Genomic DNA, 21,106 nt, shown 5'->3' with positions numbered 1-21,106 from the left:
ATGTTTCATTTTTCACTGTTCTTTATACAGATCAGCAGTTGGCAGAGAAAATCTCCATGAACACTAAAAAGAGGGAACAGTTTATGAAGCTAAAAGAACAATACGAGAAAGAACAAGCGGTATTGTGTGAATTTGGTGATACAATACGCTATCTTGATGCGCTGATTATACATTATGTACTGAAGTAGAGTGGAGCAGAAATATAGTATTTCCAGGAATCCGCCATGTTTCACTAGACATGATTGTCTCAGCATTACATATTAAAAGACTAAAAAAAGCCATCTTATGTCATTAGTTGACACTAAAATTGTCTTTTACGTAAGAAAAACATAGCAGATAATCAGACTTCTTAGTTGTCATATTTGTTACACTTGCATGGGAAAGTTAGGCAGTTCTGCATTTGCTTTGGTGTTTATTACAAACTGCTCTTTGAATCTAGAAACTTGTACTATGATTGGAAGGTAAAAGAGAGCTATAATGTCACCCACTTAAACTGTTTTCTCAACTTGGACACAGAGGCGACTTGCGGCCAAACAGGAGGAAGCTGATGATGATTTCAGTTATGCCCGGGAGCTGCGTGACCGTGAGAAACGTTTAAAAGCATTAGAGGAGGAACTGGAGTACAAAGCAAGGTACACGCTTTCAGTTATTACTGTATGTGCTGGGTTGTTTTTTATGCAATGGTTATTCACATTTGTGTCCTGTGCATTAATACAGTATTTTAACTGTAACCATATGGTTACAGATCAGTGTATGGGTTTTTTTTTGTGCAGTTTACATAATCTAGATGGAAATGCTTTCCTACCAGAAATCTCTTCAGACTAATAGAAATATTGTGCTATTAATATCCTCATATGCAGCTGTCTATGTATCATCTGCTTAATGTTCACATGTTGAGCACATGATATACAGAGTTGCCCTTATGCAACATTGGGGCAGATGTATTAAGCCTGGAGAAGGAAAAGAGGAGGGATAAAGCAGTGATAAGTGGGAGGTGATAATGCACCAGCCAGTCAGCTCCTAACTGTCATTATTCAAATGCTAATGATTTCTGGTGCATTATCACCTTGTGCTTATCACTGCTTTATCACTTCTCCAGGCTTAATACATCAGCCACTTTACGCCTTATGATGCTCATTACAGGTATTCTATGCCGTTTCCTGTCCTAGGGGTGAATTGTCTTTATGATATACAAATTTGTCATATATATCGTGGATTGCACTCATAAACATCTAGAACAGGTTACGTTGTGATTTGGGCTTGTAGACAATATGGCAAATTGTGCTGCTGCTGTCACTGCCGGAATTCTGCCATAGTGGAGTCCTGTGCAGGTCTAGCTAGAATAACAGCAGAGTTTCATAACCCTCTGGCTGGGATCTGTAATTGCCACATCCAGTTAGGATGGGGAGAGGACCGTATTCCATTGTGGAGAGTAAGGAAGGAGAACTTTACTCCCATCATTATGTTAGCCTTATTTTTTTCTCAAGTATTGATATCAAATGAATTTGTGCCACTGTAATGTCACGCCACACATATCGATTTCCAATAAAAGAAAACAATACCATTAGTTAATTTTTATTTATTTAAAATGCAATCTGTACAGACCAAGTTAACTGCTTAATTCCTTTTTTTTATTTTCTTCATGCACATAAAAAAGAGACAGCCATTTGTACCTGTGCTTTCTCCAACAGACAGGAACTCATAGAGCACTACAGCCAATTGTCAGAAGAAGCCACTCGGAAAGAGCAGAGAGCTCTCTGGAAACTTGAGCGCCATAAACTGCAAACTGCTCGCTTGAGGTTTTTCTTCGATGATGAAAAGCACATACAGGTATATTCTTATTTGTACTTTCATTGAATTACAAGGTAATATAGAATGTTTTAGACCCCTTATCAATAATTGTTGCAGGTGAGAATACACATAAATCACAGGCATTTTGTGCATCTGATCGCATTCCATGTACCATTTATATGCTGTTGGGCTGTAGTTTATGCATTCTAATTCATTGATGCAACCAAGCAGTTCAGAGCTTTCACAGTCTTTTCAACGTGGGTTTCAGCATGTGCAATGCATACAGAAACACCATTGCATATGGGGTTTTAAACATGTGCATACATGTAGAAACTCCATTAAAATGAATGTGAATGCTAAAATACATAATCAAAAGATAGATTACTTTATTCCCATCCCTCAAATTCCTCAAAAAAAACAACACAATCACCCTGGGGTGGTTCTTATCAAACGTGATACCCTTTAGTAATAATTTATCATTTTTGTATGTTTCTTTATATTAGAATCCTGTTGCACAATTATCTATCTTTTTCTAGGTACACCAACATTTGCAATGCAATAGATATGAGAAAAGAGACTCCAAAGAATGGGACTGGGGCAAGGTCTCTAAAGAATGTTGTAACTGCTCATGTATTATGTACACCGCTAAACACCAAAAGGGGTTTAAAAAGTATAATGGTCAGGACAGAGGTGTCATCTGTGTACTGTACACTAAGGCCAGAATTGATATGAAAAATCCTCAGGACCTATTGGAAAGGCAGTGGGGAATTCTACATCCTGAAATCTATCACCAGTATAGAGAGCTGCAATCTCCCCATGATCGTAGAAACCAGCTTCATGTTGGTTTGGTGTTGGCTGCTTAATCTGATACTACCAGCCACACTATAATGGTAATGGATAAAGTAAACACTCTCCCAAGTACCAGCAGCGGATTATGCCAGAATTCCATTAATCATGAAGCAGGGGTGTATTAAGAGAGGGCCCAGGTTCAGTCTCCTACCGGCCCCCTCCTCTCTGGCCGCGGCCGCAGCGCTGTGTAGACTGTCTTTGAGCCAGGGGCTACTGTGCATGTGCAGGTCTTTGGAAACATGGCGCCTGCGGCTCATTCCCGCAGACATCTCTACTGTGCATGCAAAATCACTGGGAAAATGGCTGCTCCACCATTTTTCCTGTGATTTCTGTCTCGGCACCAGCCATTGGGTGGATGGGGGGGTTAAGTATAATAAAATGAGTGTGCATTGTCTTCCTCCCTAGTTCCAGGAACCTGTGTGCGCTGAACATCTTGCGCCCATTATAGATACTCCATTGTCATTAAGCTGATTACAAGTGTCTCAGAATGATAACTACATGGGATCTGGGCATTTCAGGGGCTCCCTGCTTTGATCATATAGCTATCGAGACATCTGAATCTCTGTGGAAGCAAACCAATTGATATTGCTGTGGCGTAGCAGACTACATGTACATATTGTCTGCAACCCAATTGCAAATGAATGCATAATTAACATGAATGGGAGTGGGGAGGAGGGGGGGTACAAAGATGGCATAACAACTCATTATAGCCACTATTGGGCATTTAGTTAGTCCATTTCCATTGAGACGGCCGAATGAGCGAACATGTTTTCAATGCACCACAATGGAACAAGAAGAGTAAAAAAAAACTGCCTGCAGAACTAGCATATATGTACATGTATGGGTATGCATGTCAGGCCCTGCTTTTAAGCACCAAAGAGAAAATATTTTTGTCCACATTTAAGAATGATGGTAATTCTTGAAAGTTTTATTTTAGGAATTGTTGGCGCAGTATCAAGCGAGTCAGTCCATAGATGAAATAAACCTACCACACTCAGAAATACCTCATGCAGTGTCTAGTTCAAGTACTCCATTAGAGGATCCAACCGATAAGGTTAGTGTCTCTTTTTTTTTTTTTTTTGTACTTTTCCATAAAACATAAATGTGTCTGCTTTTGTTGTTAAGCATATTTGATTATGGTCCGAGTACTTTTTGAAGGTCAACTTATTGCTATTATTTGATACCAGTTGTGAATTGGTAAGGCAACAACTTGTAGCATGTCCATAACATAATATGGCAAGGTGGCATAGGTGTCGGAATGGGGGACAAGGGGGGTCTCAGAAACCCCCCAAACATTTGAGAGGCAGCAGTCTGCTCTGCACTGCCTCCATCCAGAGCTGGCTAGATATAGAACCCACGAGGCTCTCACAGCTGTCCTGCAAGATGCGCTACTGCACAGGCTTCATGTGGGTCTGTCTCCTCCAGCGTCCCTCAGCCACAGATGCACACCGGGCTCCCCGGACCCTGCTGCATCTTTTGTCGCTCCAATTAGATCCCCTAGAGCCTTTGCATCATCCTTAATTGCACTGATTAGCACAACTGGAGGGAGGGAGATGGGTACACAAAGCTGCTGTACCTGCAGCAGTGATGAACTAGGTGATCTATGTATTTTACACAAGAAAGGGACACAAAAAGTAGCAATGTATCCACAGTGCAGAAAGCATGAAACATTTGCACAATTATTCATTTATACCACCACCGCTATATATACCATATACACCATCACCGCTTAGGTGCCCAAGCACCCTCGTTCTGCCTTCACTATGATGTTTCTTAACCAAATTCAGACAGATAGTGTAACCACCTCTACTTTTCAATAATTCCAATCACATGTGATGATCTGAAGAATGGTGTTTATTATGCAATAGAGGAAATAGGTAAAACTGTAGAAATAAATGATAGATTGCAATTGCAATATGCAGAGATAGGATGCAATGCTAACATAACATGTAAGATGCAGAAACATGAACTATCTACTGTGCAGACAACATGAAATAACATATGCAAAGTATTGGCAAGAGTGTACAGCAATACAGCTAGCATACATAACTGTCAGCAGATGGCAGATTCAGAGATGAGAAACTCACCATCGAATTTTATACTGAGGGTGAGCACATGTGTCATGTCTGGCTGGGACCATGAGGGAAGTAAGAAAATGGATGCCTTCAGGGAATTATCCAGAATACCCTGAGAACCTTGCTATGGTGGGCTGTCAGGTTCACAATTGAGCTGCAGTACTTGTGTGCTGACCACTAGATGAGGCTGATAACATAATGACTGTAAACAGTCCTCACTCTCATTCAGATATATATATATATATATATACATACGCATGTAATTTCTCTATCGTCCTAAGTGGATGCTGGGGTTCCTGAAAGGACCATGGGGAATAGCGGCTCCGCAGGAGACAGGGCACAAAAAAGTAAAGCTTTTACCAGATCAGGTGGTGTGCACTGGCTCCTCCCCCTATGACCCTCCTCCAGACTCCAGTTAGATTTTGTGCCCGAACGAGAAGGGTGCAATCTAGGTGGCTCTCCTAAAGAGCTGCTTAGAGAAAGTTTAGCTTAGGTTTTTTACTTTACAGTGAGTCCTGCTGGCAACAGGATCACTGCAACGAGGGACTTAGGGGAGAAGTAGTGAACTCACCTGCGTGCAGAGTGGATTTGCTGCTTGGCTACTGGACACTAGCTCCAGAGGGACGATCACAGGTACAGCCTGGATGGTCACCGGAGCCGCGCCGCCGGCCCCCTTGCAGACGCTGAAGAGAGAAGAGGTCCAAAATCGGCGGCTGAAGACTCCTGAGTCTTCATAAAGGTAGCGCACAGCACTGCAGCTGTGCGCCATTTTCCTCTCAGCACACTTCACACAACAGTCACTGAGGGTGCAGAGCGCTGGGGGGGGCGCTCTGAGAGGCAAATAAAAACCTTATTAGAGGCAAAAAATACCTCACATATAGCCCACAGAGGCTATATGGAGATATTTAACCCCTGCCTAACTTCAAAAATAGCGGGAGACGAGCCCGCCGAAAAAGGGGCGGGGCCTATCTCCTCAGCACACAGCGCCATTTTCTCTCACAGAAAAGCTGGAGAGAAGGCTCCCAGGCTCTCCCCTGCACTGCACTACAGAAACAGGGTTAAAACAGAGAGGGGGGGCACTGATTTTGGCGATATTGTATATATATAAAAGATGCTATAAGGGAGAAACACTTATATAAGGTTGTCCCTATATAATTATAGCGTTTTTGGTGTGTGCTGGCAGACTCTCCCTCTGTCTCCCCAAAGGGCTAGTGGGTCCTGTCCTCTGTCAGAGCATTCCCGGTGTGTGTGCTGTGTGTCGGTACGTGTGTGTCGACATGTATGAGGACGATGTTGGTGAGGAGGCGGAGAAATTGCCTGTAATGGTGATGTCACTCTCTAGGGAGTCGACACCGGAATGGATGGCTTATTTAGAGAATTACGTGAGAATGTCAACACGCTGCAAGGTCGGTTGACGACATGAGACGGCCGACAATCTATTAGGACCGGTCCAGGCGTCTCAGAAACACCGTCAGGGGTTTTTAAAAAACGCCCATTTACCTCAGTCGGTCGACACAGACACAGACACGGACACTGAATACAGTGTCGACGGTGAATAAACAAACGTATTTCTCATTAGGGCCACACGTTAAGGGCAATGAAGGAGGTGTTACGTGTTTCTGATACTACAAGTACCACAAGAAAGGGTATTATGTGGGAGTGAAAAAACTACCTGTAGTTTTTCCTGAATCAGATAAAATAAAATGAAGTGTGTGATGATGCGTAGGGTTACCCCGATAGCAAATATTGGCGTTATACCCTTTCCCGCCAGAAATTAGGGTACGTTGGGAAACACCCCTTAGGGTGATAAGGCGCTCACACGCTTATCAAGTGGCGTTACCGTCTCCAGATACGGCCGCCCTCAAGGAGCCAGCTGATAGGAAGCTGGAAAAATATCCTAAAAAGTATATACACACATACGGTGGTTATACTGCGACCAGCGATCGCCATCAGCCTGGAGATGCAGTGCTGGGTTGGCTTGGTCGGATTCCCTGACTGAAAATATTTTATTCATGTACAGCATTTAATAGGATGCATTCTATATATATGTATGTGAGATGCACAGAGGGATATTTGCTCTCTGGCATCAAGATAAGTGCGTTGTCCATATCTCCCAGAAGATGTCAGGGACACGACAGTGGTCAGGTGATACAGATCCCATACGGCAGATGGAAGTATTGCTGTATAAAGGGAAGGAGTTATTTGGGGGTCGGTCCATCGGACCTGGGGACCACAGCAACAGCTGGGAAATCCAACCTTTTTTACCCCAAGTTACATCTCAGCTAAAAAAGACACCGTCTTTTCAGCCTCAATCTTTCCTTTCCCATGAGGGCATGCAGGCAAAAGGCCAGTCATATCTGCCCAGACATAGAGGTAAGGGAAGTAGACTGCAGCAGGCAGCCCTTTCCCAGGAAAAGAAGCCCTCCACCGCGTCTGCCAAGTCCTCAGCATGACGCTGGGGCCGTGCAAGCGGACTCAAGGTGGGGGGGTAGTCTCAGGCGCAGTGGGATCACTCGCAAGTTGACCCCTAGATCGTACGAGTATTATCCCAGGGGTAAAGATTGGAGAGTCGAGACATCTTCTCCTCGCAGGTTCCTGAAGTCTGCTTTACCAACGGCTCCCTCCGACAGGGAGGCAGCATTGGAAACAATTCACAAGCTGTATATCCAGCAGGTGATAATCAAAGTACCCCTCCTACGACAAGGAAAAGGGTATTATTTTTCCACACTATATTGTGGTACTGAAGCCAGACGGCTTGGTGACACATAGTCTAAATCTAAAATGTTTTGAACACTTACATAAAAGGTTCAAATCGAGATAAAGTCACTCAGAGCAGTGATAGCGAACCGGAAAAAAGGGGACTATATGGTGTCCCTGGACATCAAGGATTACCTCCATGTCCAAATTTTGTCCTTCTCATCAAGGGTACCTCTGGTTCGTGGTACAGAACTGTCAATATCAGTTTCAGACGATGCCGTTTGAATTATCCACGGCACCCCGGGCCTTTTTACCAAGGTAATGGCCGAAAAGATGTTTCTTCAAAGAAAAAAGGCATCTAAATTATCCCTTACTTGCACGACCTAAAAAGGGCAAGTTCCAGAGAACAGTTGGAGGTCGGAAGAGCACTATCTAAAGTAGTTCTTCGACGGCACGACTGGATTCTAAATATTCCAAGAATCGCAGCTGTTTTCCGACGATACGTCTGCTGTTCCTAGGGATGATTCTGGACACGGTTCAGAAAAAGGTTTTTCTTCCCGAGGAAAAAGCCAAGGAGTTATCCGACCTGTCAGGAACCTCCTAAAACCAGGAAAGGTGTCTGTACATCAATGCACAAGAGTCCTGGGAAAAATGGTGGCTTTTTACGAAGCAATTCCATTCGGCAGATTCCATGCAAGAATTTTCCAAAGGGATCTGTTGGACAAATGGTCAGGGTCGCATCCTCAGATGCACCTGCGAATAACCCTGTCGCCAAGGACAAGGGTATATCTTCTGTGGTGGTTGCAAAAGGCTCATCTATTGGAGGGCCGCAGATTCGGCATACAGGATTTGATCCTGGTGACCACGGACGCCAGCCTGAGAGGTTGGGGAGCAGTCACACAAGGAAGAAACTTCCAGGGGGTATGGACGAACCTGGAAAAGTCTCTTCACATAAACATTCTGGTACTAAGAGCAATCTAAAATGCTCTAAGCCAGGCGGAACCACTCCTGCAAGGAAAACCGGTGTTGATTCAGTCGGACAACATCACGGCGGTCGCCCATGTAAACAGACAGGGCGGCACAAGAAGCAGGAGTGCAATGGCAGAAGCTACCAAGATTCTTCGCTGGGCGGAGAATCACGTAATAGCACTGTCAGCAGTGTTCTTCCCGGGCGTGGACAACTGGGAAGCAGACTTCCTCAGCAGACACGATATTCACCCGGGAGAGGGGGGTCTTCATCCAGAAGTCTTCCACATGCTAGTAAACTGTTGGGAAAGACCAATGGTAGACATGATGGCGTCTCGCCTCAACAAGAAACTGGACAAGTATTGCGCCAGGTCAAGAGATCCACAGGCAATAGCTGTGGACGCACTGGTAACACCTTGGGTGTACAAATCAGTATATGTGTTTCCTCCTCTGCCTCTCATACCAAAGGTATTGAAGATTATACGGTGAGGAGGAGTAAGAACAATACTAGTGGCTCCGGATTGGCCAAGAAGGACTTGGTACCCGGAACTTCAAGAGTTGGTCACGGACGACCCGTGCCCTCTACTTCTGAGAAGGGACCTGCTACAACAGGGTCCCTGTCTCTTTCAAGACTTACCGCGGCTGCGTTTGACGGCATGGCGGTTGAACGCCAGATCCTAAAAGGGAAAGGCATTCCAGAAGAAGTCATTCCTACCTTGATTAAGGCAAGGAAGGAAGTCACCGCGAAACATTATCACCGCATTTGGCGAAAATATGTCGCGTGGTGCGAGGATCGGAGTGTTCCGACGGAGGAATTTCAACTGGGTCGTTTCCTACATTTCCTACAATCAGGATTGTCTATGGGTCTCAAATTGAGATCTATTAAGGTTCAAATTTCGGCCCTGACAATATTCTTCCAAAAAGAATTGGCCTCAGTTCCTGAGGTACAGACTTTTGTTAAAGGAGTACTGCATATACAGCCTCCTGTGGTGCCTCCGGTGGCACCGTGGGATCTAAATGTAGTTTTAGATTTCCTCAAATCCCATTGGTTTGAACCATTGAAAAAGGTGGATTTTAAATATCTCACATGGAAAGTGACTATGTTACTGGCCCTGGCTTCCGCCAGGAGAGTATCTGAATTGGCGGCTTTATCTTATAAAAGCCCTTATCTAATCTTCCATTCGGATAGGGCAGAACTGAGGACTCGTCCGCATTTTCTCCCTAAGGTGGTATCAGCGTTTCACCTGAACCAACCTATTGTGGTGCCTGCGGCCACTGGCGACTTGGAGGACTCCAAGTTGTTGGACGTTGTCAGAGCCTTAAAAATATACATTTCAAGGACGGCTGAAGTCAGAAAATCTGACTCGCTGTTGATACTATATGCACCCAACAAGTTGGGTGCCCCTGCTTCTAAGCAGACGATTGCTCGTTGGATTTGTAACACAATTCAACTTGCTCATTCTGTGGCAGGCCTGCCACAGCCTAAATCTGTTAAGGCCCATTCCACAAGGAAGGTGGGCTCATCTTGGGCGGCTGCCCGAGGGGTCTCGGCATTACAATTCTGCCGAGCAGCTACGTGGTCGGGGGAAAACACGTTTGTAAAATTCTACAAATTTGATACCCTGGCAAAAGAGGACTTGGAATTCTCTCATTCGGTGCTGCAGAGTCATCCGCACTCTCCCGCCCGTTTGGGAGCTTTGGTATAATCCCCATGGTCCTTTCAGGAACCCCAGCATCCACTTAGGACGATAGAGAAAATAAGAATTTACTTACCGATAATTCTATTTCTCGGAGTCCGTAGTGGATGCTGGGCGCCCATCCCAAGTGCGGATTATCTGCAATACTGTACATAGTTATTGTTAACAAATTCGGGTTATATTGTTAAGGAGCCATCTTTAAGAGGCTCTTTCTGTTATCATACTGTTAACTGGGTTTAGATCACAAGTTGTACGGTGTGATTGGTGTGGCTGGTATGAGTCTTACCCGGGATTCAAATTGCCTCCCTTATTGTGTACGCTCGTCCGGGCACAGTACCTAACTGGAGTCTGGAGGAGGGTCATAGGGGGAGGAGCCAGTGCACACCACCTGATCTGGTAAAAGCTTTACTTTTTTGTGCCCTGTCTCCTGCGGAGCCGCTATTCCCCATGGTCCTTTCAGGAACCCCAGCATCCACTACGGACTCCGAGAAATAGAATTATCGGTAAGTAAATTCTTATTATTGCAATGTGAGTGATAAAGGTCAAAACGAATGATCCTAGTCCGTGTGCTCAGTACTTCACTGTACCCTCCTGTTTAAGGTCTAGAAGGTGGGTGTAAAGTCTAATGGGTCTATTTAATGCCTGTCAGAATTGCCATCAAGTCAGAAAGACGTCAGTTTCCGACTTTTTAAGTCGAATCAGGATTCGACCTATTCAATGGAGTTGCCGTTTTTCCGACATGTCGGAAAACATGTGGATCGGCGAATTAGGCCAATTCCAACAGGTTTTTGGCCTGTTTTCGACAATGCTGTTCCGACTTTAAAAAAAAATCAGATCAGCATTGTCAGAAGCGGGCAAATGCCCGCTAATTGAATACTGAACTGTCAGATACTCTCCATCGGAGAGGATCCAACAGGCATTGAATAGACCCCTAAGAAAACATTACAGTCCATTCTTTTTGGAATTGGATAAGATCATTAGCCAGGCGACAGATGGGAAGTTTCTTCCTACAAATGAGTGTACCTAAATCAAGGAGTTCTCTGTCCTTTGTCCTCCCAGGAAGCTAAAAGCTTTCAGCATGGCATGTCTCTGCTCCTTGTAGAGGACACTTGGGGGTAAATATAATAGCCTTCGACTTGCAGGCATCAGTGGCAACCATTTAACTTTATTGGTTTTGCTTTTTAAATGGTAGCCACTTTAAAACATCGTCCAGACGAGCTAGTATCTTGCCTATGCCTTCAAGTTGCAGGCTATTACATTTTACTGTTGGTCTGCATAGAAACCGATAACCAAGCTTACAAGACAAACCATGGTCAAAGCAAGCCTGCTTCTCTACTGATTTGGTTCACTTCCACTTTAGATTCCTTGGTAAGAGGCATTTAGTTGGGGATATATCTTAACAGAGCTCCATCCAGAAACAAAATGTCACAACCAGTTTCCCTGTAGCTCAACGTGGCGAGCCCGCCAGGGTCTTCGTTGCGCTCGCCCCCCTGCCAGCATTCTGGTGGCCGGGATCTCGGCGTCGGCATGCTGACCGCCGGTATCCCGACCCCAATTTGGTTCAGACCATGCTTATAGCTAGAAATTCTGTTCAGAAGAGAACTGTCATAGGGCATAAAAGTTTCTTGATTTGGAAGAATACAAGGCAGAATTTAATAGTGTCAGCCGAACTCGGATGTTTGGTTTTTTTAAAGCACCAGTCATTTACAAGGCATGGCAAACTCGGACGCTATTACATCCTGCCTAAAGTATCCAGCCAAAACTTTTTGTTTAACCCAGTTGCTCTGGATTTTGCAGTATGGTTTTGATAAAGGGTTAATAATGAGTAATCTGAAGGTTCAGTTTTCAGCGTGCTGTTTTTTCTGAAGAAATTGCAAGTTATTTCTGAGATACAAAAGTTCCTGCAGGATGTTACGCATCTGTGATGACCGTATAGCCACCTCCCCCTAATACCTTACAATATAAAATATATTGTGGGTGGAAAACTATTTTTTGTCATGACCAGAGGATTTTTATCTGTTTTTTTTTCATGTAATATCAATCACCCCTTTTAGGCTCTAGAGTGAATGTGTAATTAACTCAATTCTAACAACAGTGAGACCAGCAGCAGTGCACAGTGGGAGTGTAATACTGGAGCAGCGTTCTGTCCATTATACGGGATCAGTAATATGAGTTATTTACAAATAATGTAGAAATAGATGACTAAGTAAATAAATCTTGTGACTTGCTACAGCTGTGTCCTCATTCACCTAGCATTTTTGTGCCATATAGCGCGACTTAGATGCTCCAGCGCGGTTAGCGATGTGTACTTTTCTGAAATTCTGCATCTTAGTGACATGGTTGCCACACAATGCGATGCTCACAGTGTACCAGAGACACCAGAATAGTACTTTTGTTACATAGGAATTGGTATGTAGTGCGTACAAAGTCACAGATTAAGTATAACAATACGGGGTGGGAGTCATATTGCGGTCGCTCGTATCTGTGTACCCTTGAATTGTACTTTTGTTGCGTTTAAGTGATGCAATTAAGACACATACTTGAGATAAGACATTTGGTGTGGTCGCAAATTCTGAGGAGCACCAAAAGGAGCAATTTGGCGCGATTTGCGTAAAAGTGAATGTGGACACATCTTACATAAAATAATTACATAGCATCTTAAAAACTGGTTGACAATGCTACCAATAACATATTTAATGATAGGAACTTAAAATGTCACACTTGTGTATATGTTTGATTGTTCACTATGGTGACCTATTTGTTCCTTACAGTTAAGGGCCTCAGTTCAGAAATGCGTAGGAGAATTAGATCTAATTAAACACAACCCGTCTGATTCTATCATGAAGCACTGACATTTCTCCAAAATGCGGTAGTGAAGAAAATTTGCTTTATTGTGCATGTGATAATCACACAAACCGTAGATTCAAAGCAAAGCTAGCACTGTTATGAAATAAAGCGTATGGCACTGCTAATGAGTCAAGTCAGATTAAACGTGATGAATGCCAGCTGCAGATGATATGTTCTTAGTAGTCCTGACTAGCATTGGTTGGAGGAAATGTAGTGGTAAGGGAATGCCTTCAGCACAATAGCAATGAATCCTCACTACGGTTCTAGTTCTCCTGAGTGATCCGCTGTAATAAATTGTGTCACTTATGTACATTTCTCGTACGTCCTAGAGGATGCTGGGGTCCACTTCAGTACCATGGGATATAGACGGTTCCGCAGGAGCCATCGGCACTTTAAGACTTTTCAAGGGTGTGAACTGGCTCCTCCCTCTATGCCCCTCCTCTAGACCTCAGTTTTAGAAATGTGCCCAGGCAGACTGGACGCACTCCAGAGGAGCTCTACTGAGTTTCTCTGAAAAGACTTATGTTAGATTTTTTATTTTCAGGGAGAACTGCTGGCAACAGTCTCCCTGCTTCATGGGACTGAGGGGGCAGAAGTAGGAACCAACTTCCTAAAGAGTTTCACGGCTCTGCTTCTGGCTGACAGGACACCATTAGCTCCTGAAGGGAACTGAACGCTAGCCGTGCCTAGATACTCACTCCCACAGCACGCCGTCACCCCCCTCACAGAGCCAGAAGTCAGAAGACAGGTGAGTGTTAGAAGACAGATCTTCAATCAAGAAAGTGACGGCTAAAGGTCCCGCGCGGCTGGCGGGAGCGCAGCGCGCCATGTTGCCCACACATACACAGGCACTGCAGGGTGCAGGAGTGGGGGGGATGGGCGCCCTGGGCAGCATGAAAGCTATGGAAACTGGCATAAATAAGGGGCATAAGTTGCTGAGGCACAGTCCTACCCCTGCCAGTATAAAAAGTGACCTCATAAAAGCTTAGGAGAAACACACCATTGAAGAGTGGAGCTTCCTCCTCAGTCAGCCAGCACACTGCTCAGCGTCATTTTCTCTCTCTCCTCAGGCTGCAGAGACAACGCTGGTCCTCCTCCACTACTGAACAAATATCAGGGTGCAAAACGGGGGGCCACAGTGAATTTGGTGCTATATAATTGTGTGATTAACATTATAAAAGCGCTACATGTCAGTGGACATATTGTGTTCACAGACATTGTGTTACTGGCGCTGGGTTGTGAACTGGCAAATCCTATCTGTGTCCCTCTGACAGATTTTACTGTGGGTCTGTCCCCCCCATAAGTCCCGGAGTGTCTGTGGTGTGGTTGTGCACGTGTGTGACATGTCTGTGGCAGGGAACTCTGTGGAGACATGTTAGGGACACAGAGGTGTAATATGACACCAAGAGCCTGACTGGGTGAAAGGTTACATGATAGTGTGAATCATATCAGTAAGAGGTTGGACTGAATCTCATACAGAAAATTAAAATAATCTGTTGAAGATGTGATTTTTAATAGTTCTGCCTTTCATCTACACCGACCTTACTGGGTCACATACAAATTTGCACAACTAGTACAAACTGATACCGACACGGACTCTGATTCCTGTGTCAACACTAGTGATTCCAGGGGAATAGGTACTAAGTTAGCAAAAAAGCATTCAAAACATGTTTTAGCTATAAAGGAGGTGTTGGAAGTTACGAAGCCCCCTATCGGCTCGGAGGGCGTTGTGGATTCGCCAGTGGAATGCTGATGCAGATTCCAAAAGAAATATGGAGGCTCTCCCGTATAAAGGTGAGGCCTTGATTGGTGATGGGCTGGATGCCTTAGTCTCGGCGGCTACCGCAGGTAAGTCGACATTCTTGCCTTATGCTCCTACACCGGCGAAAAAGACACATCACTCTCACATACAGTCCTTTCGGCCCAACAAATACAAAAAGGCCAAAGGTCTCCCCTTTTTTTGCAGGTAGGGGAAGGGGAAAAGGAAAGAAATCCGCAGCGTCTCCCGGATCGCAGGAGCAGAAGTCCACCCCTGCTTCTGCCAAATCTGCAGCATAATGCTGGGGCTCCCTTGCGGGAGTCCGCTCGGGTGGGAGCACGTCTGAAACTTTTTAGCCAAATCTGGATTCAATCTGGCCTGGACCAATGGGTCTTCAAATAGTGCCCAATGGGTACAAACTAGAGTTTCAAGACATCCCCCCGTGACGATTTTTCAAATCGACCTTGCCAGCTTCTCTTCCGGGAAGAGGCAGTAACAACGGCAATTCAAAAATTATGTCAGGATCAGGTCATTGTCCTGGTACCCTTGGCACAGTAAGGAGAAGGTTTTTTATTCAAGCCTCTTCGTAGTTCCGAAGCCGGACGGCTCGGTCAGACCGATTTTAAACCTGAAAAATATGAATCTCTACCTGAAAAGGTTCAAGTTCAAGATGGAATGCCTGAGGGTAGTGATTTCCAGTCTGGAAGAGGGGGGACTTCATGGTGTCAGTATATCTGACATTTGCAGTACAGGATTGCCATTACCAGTTTCAGACGTTGCCGTTCGGACTCTCCACGGCACCGAGGGTATTCACCAAGGTGATGGCGGAGATGATGGTCTTCCTTCGTTAAAAAGGAGTCAATATAATTCCTTATCTGGACGATCTCCTGATAAAAGCGAGATCCAGGGAACAGTTGGTGCAGAACATCGCACTCTCCCTGTCAATACTCCAACAACACCGGTGGATCATGAATTTTCCAAAGTCGCAGTTGGAACCGACGACAAGGTTGTCCTTTTTAGGGATGATTCTGGACACAGAAGTACGGAGAGTATTTCTTCCAGTGGAAAAGGCTCTGGAAATCCAGAAAATGGTCAAACAAATATTGAAACCAACATGTGTGTCGATCTATCAATGCATTCGGTTGTTGGGGAAAATGGTAGCGGCCTACGAGGCCATACAGTTTGGCCGATTTCATGCCAGAGTATTTCAGTGGGACCTGTTGGACAAGTGGTCCGGATCCCACCTACACATGCACCGGAAAATAATCCTGTCCCCCCAAAGCCAGGATTTCGCTCCTGTGGTGGCTACACAGTTCTCACCTACTAGAGGGACGCAGGTTTGGGATTCACGACTGGGTCCTAATAACCACGGATGCAAGTCTCCGAAGCTGGGGAGCTGTCACACAGGGGGAAAGCTTCCAAAGAAAAAGGTCAAGTCAGGAAGCCTGCCTTCACATAAACGTTCTGGAATTGAGAGCAATTTACAACGGCCTTCTACAAGCGGTACATCTTCTTCAAGATCCCGTGCAGATCCAGTCGGACAATGTAACAGCAGTCGTGTACATAAACAGGCAAGGCGGAACGAAAAGCAGAGCGGCAATGGCAGAGGTGACAAGGATTCTCCTCTGGGCAGAAAGACATGTTAGAGCTCTGTCAGCAATTTTCATTCCGGGAGTGGACAACTGGGAAGCAGACTTCCTCAGCAGACACGATCTCCATCCAGGAGAGAGGGGCATCCACCAAGAAGTCTTCGCAGAGGTGACAAGTCTTTGGGGAGTTCCTCAAGTAGACATGATCGCATCTCGTCTAAACAAGAAGCTTCAGAGATATTGGCCCTCATTCCGAGTCGTTCGCTCGGTATTTTTCATCGCATCGCAGTGAAATTCCGCTTAGTGCGCATGCGCAATATTCGCACTGCGACTGCGCCAAGTATCTTTGCTATGAAGATAGTATTTTTACTCACGGCTTTTTCCTCGCTCCGGCGATCGTAATGTGATTGACAGGAAATGGGTGTTACTGGGCGGAAACACGGCGTTTTATGGGCGTGTGGCTGAAAACGCTACCGTTTCCGGAAAAAACGCAGGAGTGGCCGGAGAAACGGGGGAGTGGTTGGGCGAACGCTGGGTGTGTTTGTGACGTCAAACCAGGAACGACAAGCACTGAACTGATCGCACAGGCAGAGTAAGTGTGGAGCTACTCTAAAACTGCTAAGTAGTTTGTGATCGCAATATTGCGAATACATCGGTCGCAATTTTAAGATGCTAAGATACACTCCCAGTAGGCGTAGGCTTAGCGTGTGTAACTCTGCTAAATTCGCCTTGCGACCGATCAACTCGGAATGAGGGCCCTTGTTCCAGGTCGAGAGACCCTCAAGCAATAGCAGTGGATGCACTGGTGACCCAGTGGGTGTTTCGGTCGGTATATGTTTTCCCTCCACTACCACTGATTCCAAAAGTTCTCAAAATAATAATAAGAACAAGAGTTTGAGCAATCTTCATTGCCCCAGACTGGCCAAGAGGGCTTGGTATCCGGATCTTCAGGAGTTGCTCATAGAAGATCCTTGGCCTCTTCCTCCTCGAGAGGACCTACTACAGCAGGGGCCGTGTGTGTATCAAGACTTACCGCGGCTACGTTTGACGGCATGGCTGTTGAGCGTCGGATCCTAGCCCGAAAGGGTATTCCCAAGGAAGTCATCCCCACTCTTATACAGGCCAGGAAAGGAGTAACATCTAAACATTGCCACCGTATTTGGAGAAAATGTGTCTTGGTGTGAATCCAAGAAGGCTCCTACGGAAGAGTTTGAGTTGGGACGTTTTTTCCATTTTCTGCAGGCTGGTGTGGATGCGGGCCTTAGATTGGGGTCAATCAAGGTCCAGATTTCGGCCTTATCAGTTTTCTTTCAAAAACAATTGGCCTCCTTTCCAGAGGTTCAGACGTTCGTGAAAGGGGTTCTGCACATCCAGCCTCCAGTGGCACCATGGGACCTTAATGTGGTGTTGCAGTTCCTTCAATCAGATTGGTTCGAACCTCTGCAGGAGATAGAATTGAAGTTTCTCACTTGGAAAGTGGTGATGCTTTTGGCCTTGGCATCCGCAAGGCGGGTGTCTGAGTTGGAGGTCTTGTCTCACAAGAGCCCATACCTAATCTTCCATGAAGATAGGGCAGAGTTAAGAACTCGTCAACAATTTCTTCCAAAGGTGGTTTCGTTCTTCCACATAAACCAACCTATTGTGGTGCCAGTAGCTACTGACACTTTCACTGAGTCACAGTGTCTAGATGTGGTTAGAGCTTTGAAGATTTATGTCGCAAGAACAGCTCAATTATGGAAAACAGAGGCTCTGTTTGTCCTGTATGCTCCCAGCAAGATTGGGTGTCCTGCTTCTAAGCAGACTATTGCGCGCTGGATCAGAGGGACAATTCAGCACGCTCATTCTACGGCAGGCTTGCCGGTACTGAAGTCGGTGAAGGTCCATTCTACTAGGAAAGTGGGCTCATCCTGGGCATCTGCCCGGGGCGTCTTGGCTTTACAACTTTGACAAGCAGCTTCTTGGTCAGCGTCAAACACATTTGCTAAATTGTATAAGTTTGACACCTTGGCCGATGAGGACCTCAAGTTCGGTCAATCGGTACTGCAGGGTCATCCGCACTCTCCCGCCCGTACTGGAGCTTTGGTATAACCCCATGGTACTGATGTGGACCCCAGCATCCTCTAGGACGTCTGAGAAAATAGGATTTTAATACCTACCGGTAAATCCTTTTCTCCTAGTCCGTAGAGGATGCTGGGCACCCGACCCAGTTCGTACTTTACCTGCAGTTTGTTCTTTATAGTTACACAAGTTGTGTTTCATTTGTTTTCAGCATGTTGCTGTAAATGGTTCATGCCTGTTGGCGTGTGTCATGTTGAATGCCATGTTGAGCGGCATGGTTGAGGTGTGAGCTGGTATGAGTCTCACCATTAGTATAAAAGTAAATCCTTTCCTTGAAATGTCCGTCTCCCTGGGTACAGTTCCTATAACTGAGGTCTGGAGGAGGGGCATAGAGGGAGGAGCCAGTTCACAGCCTTGAAAAGTCTTAAAGTGCCCATGGCTCCTGCGGAACCGTCTATACCCCATGGTACTGAAGTGGACCCCAGCATCCTCTACGGACTAGGAGAAAAGGATTTACTGGTAGGTATTAAAGAGACTATTACAATAATCAATGCGGGAGATAATGAGAGCATGGATTAGAGTTTTTGCTGTGTCTTGTGTAAGATATGGTCGTATTTTGGATATGTTTCTTAGATCTATGTAACATGATCTTGAGACCTATTGAATGTCGGGAACAAAGGACAGTTCAGAGTCAAGAATGACACCTAGGCAGCGAGCTTGTGGGGTAGGGATGATTGCCGAGTTCTCAACAGTGATAGAGATATCAGGTTGGAAATTACTATTGGCCGGTGGAAATATAATTAATTCTGTTTTGGAAATATTAAGTTTGAGGTGGCGAGATGTCATCCAAGATGAAATCTTAATACTCACATTAAGCAGATCACTTAATACTTTGACGTCCTGTGGTTATTTTTTGTCAATGTATTGAGAGAAGAGAGGCAACTTATAAATTAAACTACTCCCAGAAAAAAAAAATGTAATATGATGGTTTCCATGGACTCTAATACAGATTGTTCATGTTTTTTTCTGTAGACAGCCACTGCTGAACTCACTTCTTCAGTTGAAAATACTAATGAAGAAGAAAAGAATACTGAAAGTCTTCATGATACTGTGAATTTATCCAAAAATGAACCAGTTTCCCTGAGTCAAGCAGATGGGGAAGACCTAGATATTACTGACCCAAGCTTGTGCACGCCCGACGTGAATTTTTCGGATTTTCTTCCTCCGCCACCCACTGAGCAACATAATACTGAACTGACTGGGGACGAGTCTCATGTTGATGATGCTTTAAAAGATATTGGTTCAGATCTTGCTAAAGTCATAAAGACTAAAGAAATCACAGATCTATCCTGTGTTAGACCTGTAAATGACTATGACTTTAACACAGTCTTGAAGCCAATGGCATTTACACAGGTGTCTCAAGGGCACATTGACATTGGGGGATATGTGTCTGATGAAAAACCTAGAAGACCACGTTGGAATATTCATGGACATTCATCAGATGCCAATATTAAAGTAGGAGAATATGTTCCTGACATCACCATGTCGCAACCACAACCTAGTCAGCATGGCCACTGTTCTGATTCTCATATAAATATTGGTGACTACATGTCTGACTTTGAACCTGCCCATCCTCGGGGGAATGTGCATGGCCATATATCTGAAGGTCACATAAGAATAGGGGAGTACATTTCTGATATAGATCCTACAAAACCCAGTCAGAATATTCATGGGCATGTATCCCAGGGGAATATCAAGATTGGTGAAAATGTATCGAATGTAGAACCAGCAAGACCACGTTGGAACGTTCACGGACATGCATCCGATGCCAATATCAAAGTCGGAGAGAATGTTTCTGAAGTTGTGTCTTCGCGTCCTAGGTGGAACATCCATGGGCATGCTTCACAGTCCCATATACGGATTGGAGAGCTTGTTTCTGACATAGAGCTATCAAAACCACACTGTAGCATATATGGCCATGCCTCACAGTCAAGCATTCAAATTGGAGACTGGTCTCCAAGCGTGGACAGCAGTGCGACAGTGGACCCTAAATCAGGATTTGCCCATCCATCTGACTCCACAGTTCAGAATTTGTTGTATGGGGAAAGAACAGGATCCTGTACGGCTAGTGAAAGCTCTGCAATGAAAGACCTCCAGTCAGAACATACAAGTTCACCTGATATTGTAACTGAATTGCCACCCAGTAGCTTTAAAGAAAATGATATTGTACAAAGTCTTGAAGTTGGTATGTACTAAGGCATAAAATGCTTACATGTGTAGCGTAAAGCTAGGACTGAACACACATAGTATTCTGTCATCTGTAACATGGGGCAAATTTATTAAGCCTGGTGAAGTGATAAGTGGAAGGTGATAAAGCACCAGCCAATCAGCTCTTAACTTCCATGTTACAGGCTGGGTTTGAAAAATTACAGTTAGGAGCTGACTGGCTAGTGCGTTATCACCTTCCACTTTATCACTTCACCAGGCTTAATAAATCTGCCCCACAGCCTTATTCTGTCCAGTGTTTCTTATAATCAGTGCAACAATTCAGAATGTACAGATCACTGACTATAGGAACAGTCCCACCTCTTCACCCACCTCCAATTCTGAATACACCGGTACTTAATGGTCACTATTGCTGCATATACAATGCCAAAAGCATTTTTGTCTCCTCATGCTATTGTGAGAAGAGAAGGGAGTCCTGTATAATTATAGTTGTTAGCCGGGGCTTATTATATAGCAAGTCATAATGTAGGGTTGTTTGATCGATACATATAT

At 44.9% G+C, this 21,106-nt stretch overlaps 1 protein-coding gene across 2 annotated transcripts in view; it reads left to right on the top strand.

Moving 5' to 3' along the window:
• TUBGCP6 (tubulin gamma complex component 6) overlaps window positions 1–21,106 on the top strand; it is a 240,780-nt gene that overhangs the window by 128,262 nt on the left and 91,412 nt on the right. For both annotated transcript variants that reach the window (XM_063927151.1, XM_063927152.1), the window contains exons 13-17: window positions 31–119; window positions 517–632; window positions 1,692–1,830; window positions 3,578–3,694; window positions 19,361–20,573. In XM_063927151.1, the coding sequence (XP_063783221.1) occupies window positions 31–119; window positions 517–632; window positions 1,692–1,830; window positions 3,578–3,694; window positions 19,361–20,573 (1,674 nt within the window). The remainder of the gene's footprint in view (window positions 1–30; window positions 120–516; window positions 633–1,691; window positions 1,831–3,577; window positions 3,695–19,360; window positions 20,574–21,106) is intronic.

Source organism: Pseudophryne corroboree, chromosome 6 (genome assembly GCF_028390025.1).
Source record: "Pseudophryne corroboree isolate aPseCor3 chromosome 6, aPseCor3.hap2, whole genome shotgun sequence".
Taxonomy (NCBI): Eukaryota; Metazoa; Chordata; class Amphibia; order Anura; family Myobatrachidae; genus Pseudophryne; species Pseudophryne corroboree.
Note: the sequence above shows the minus strand (reverse complement) of the source record. Positions and strands in the feature narration are given on the sequence as shown.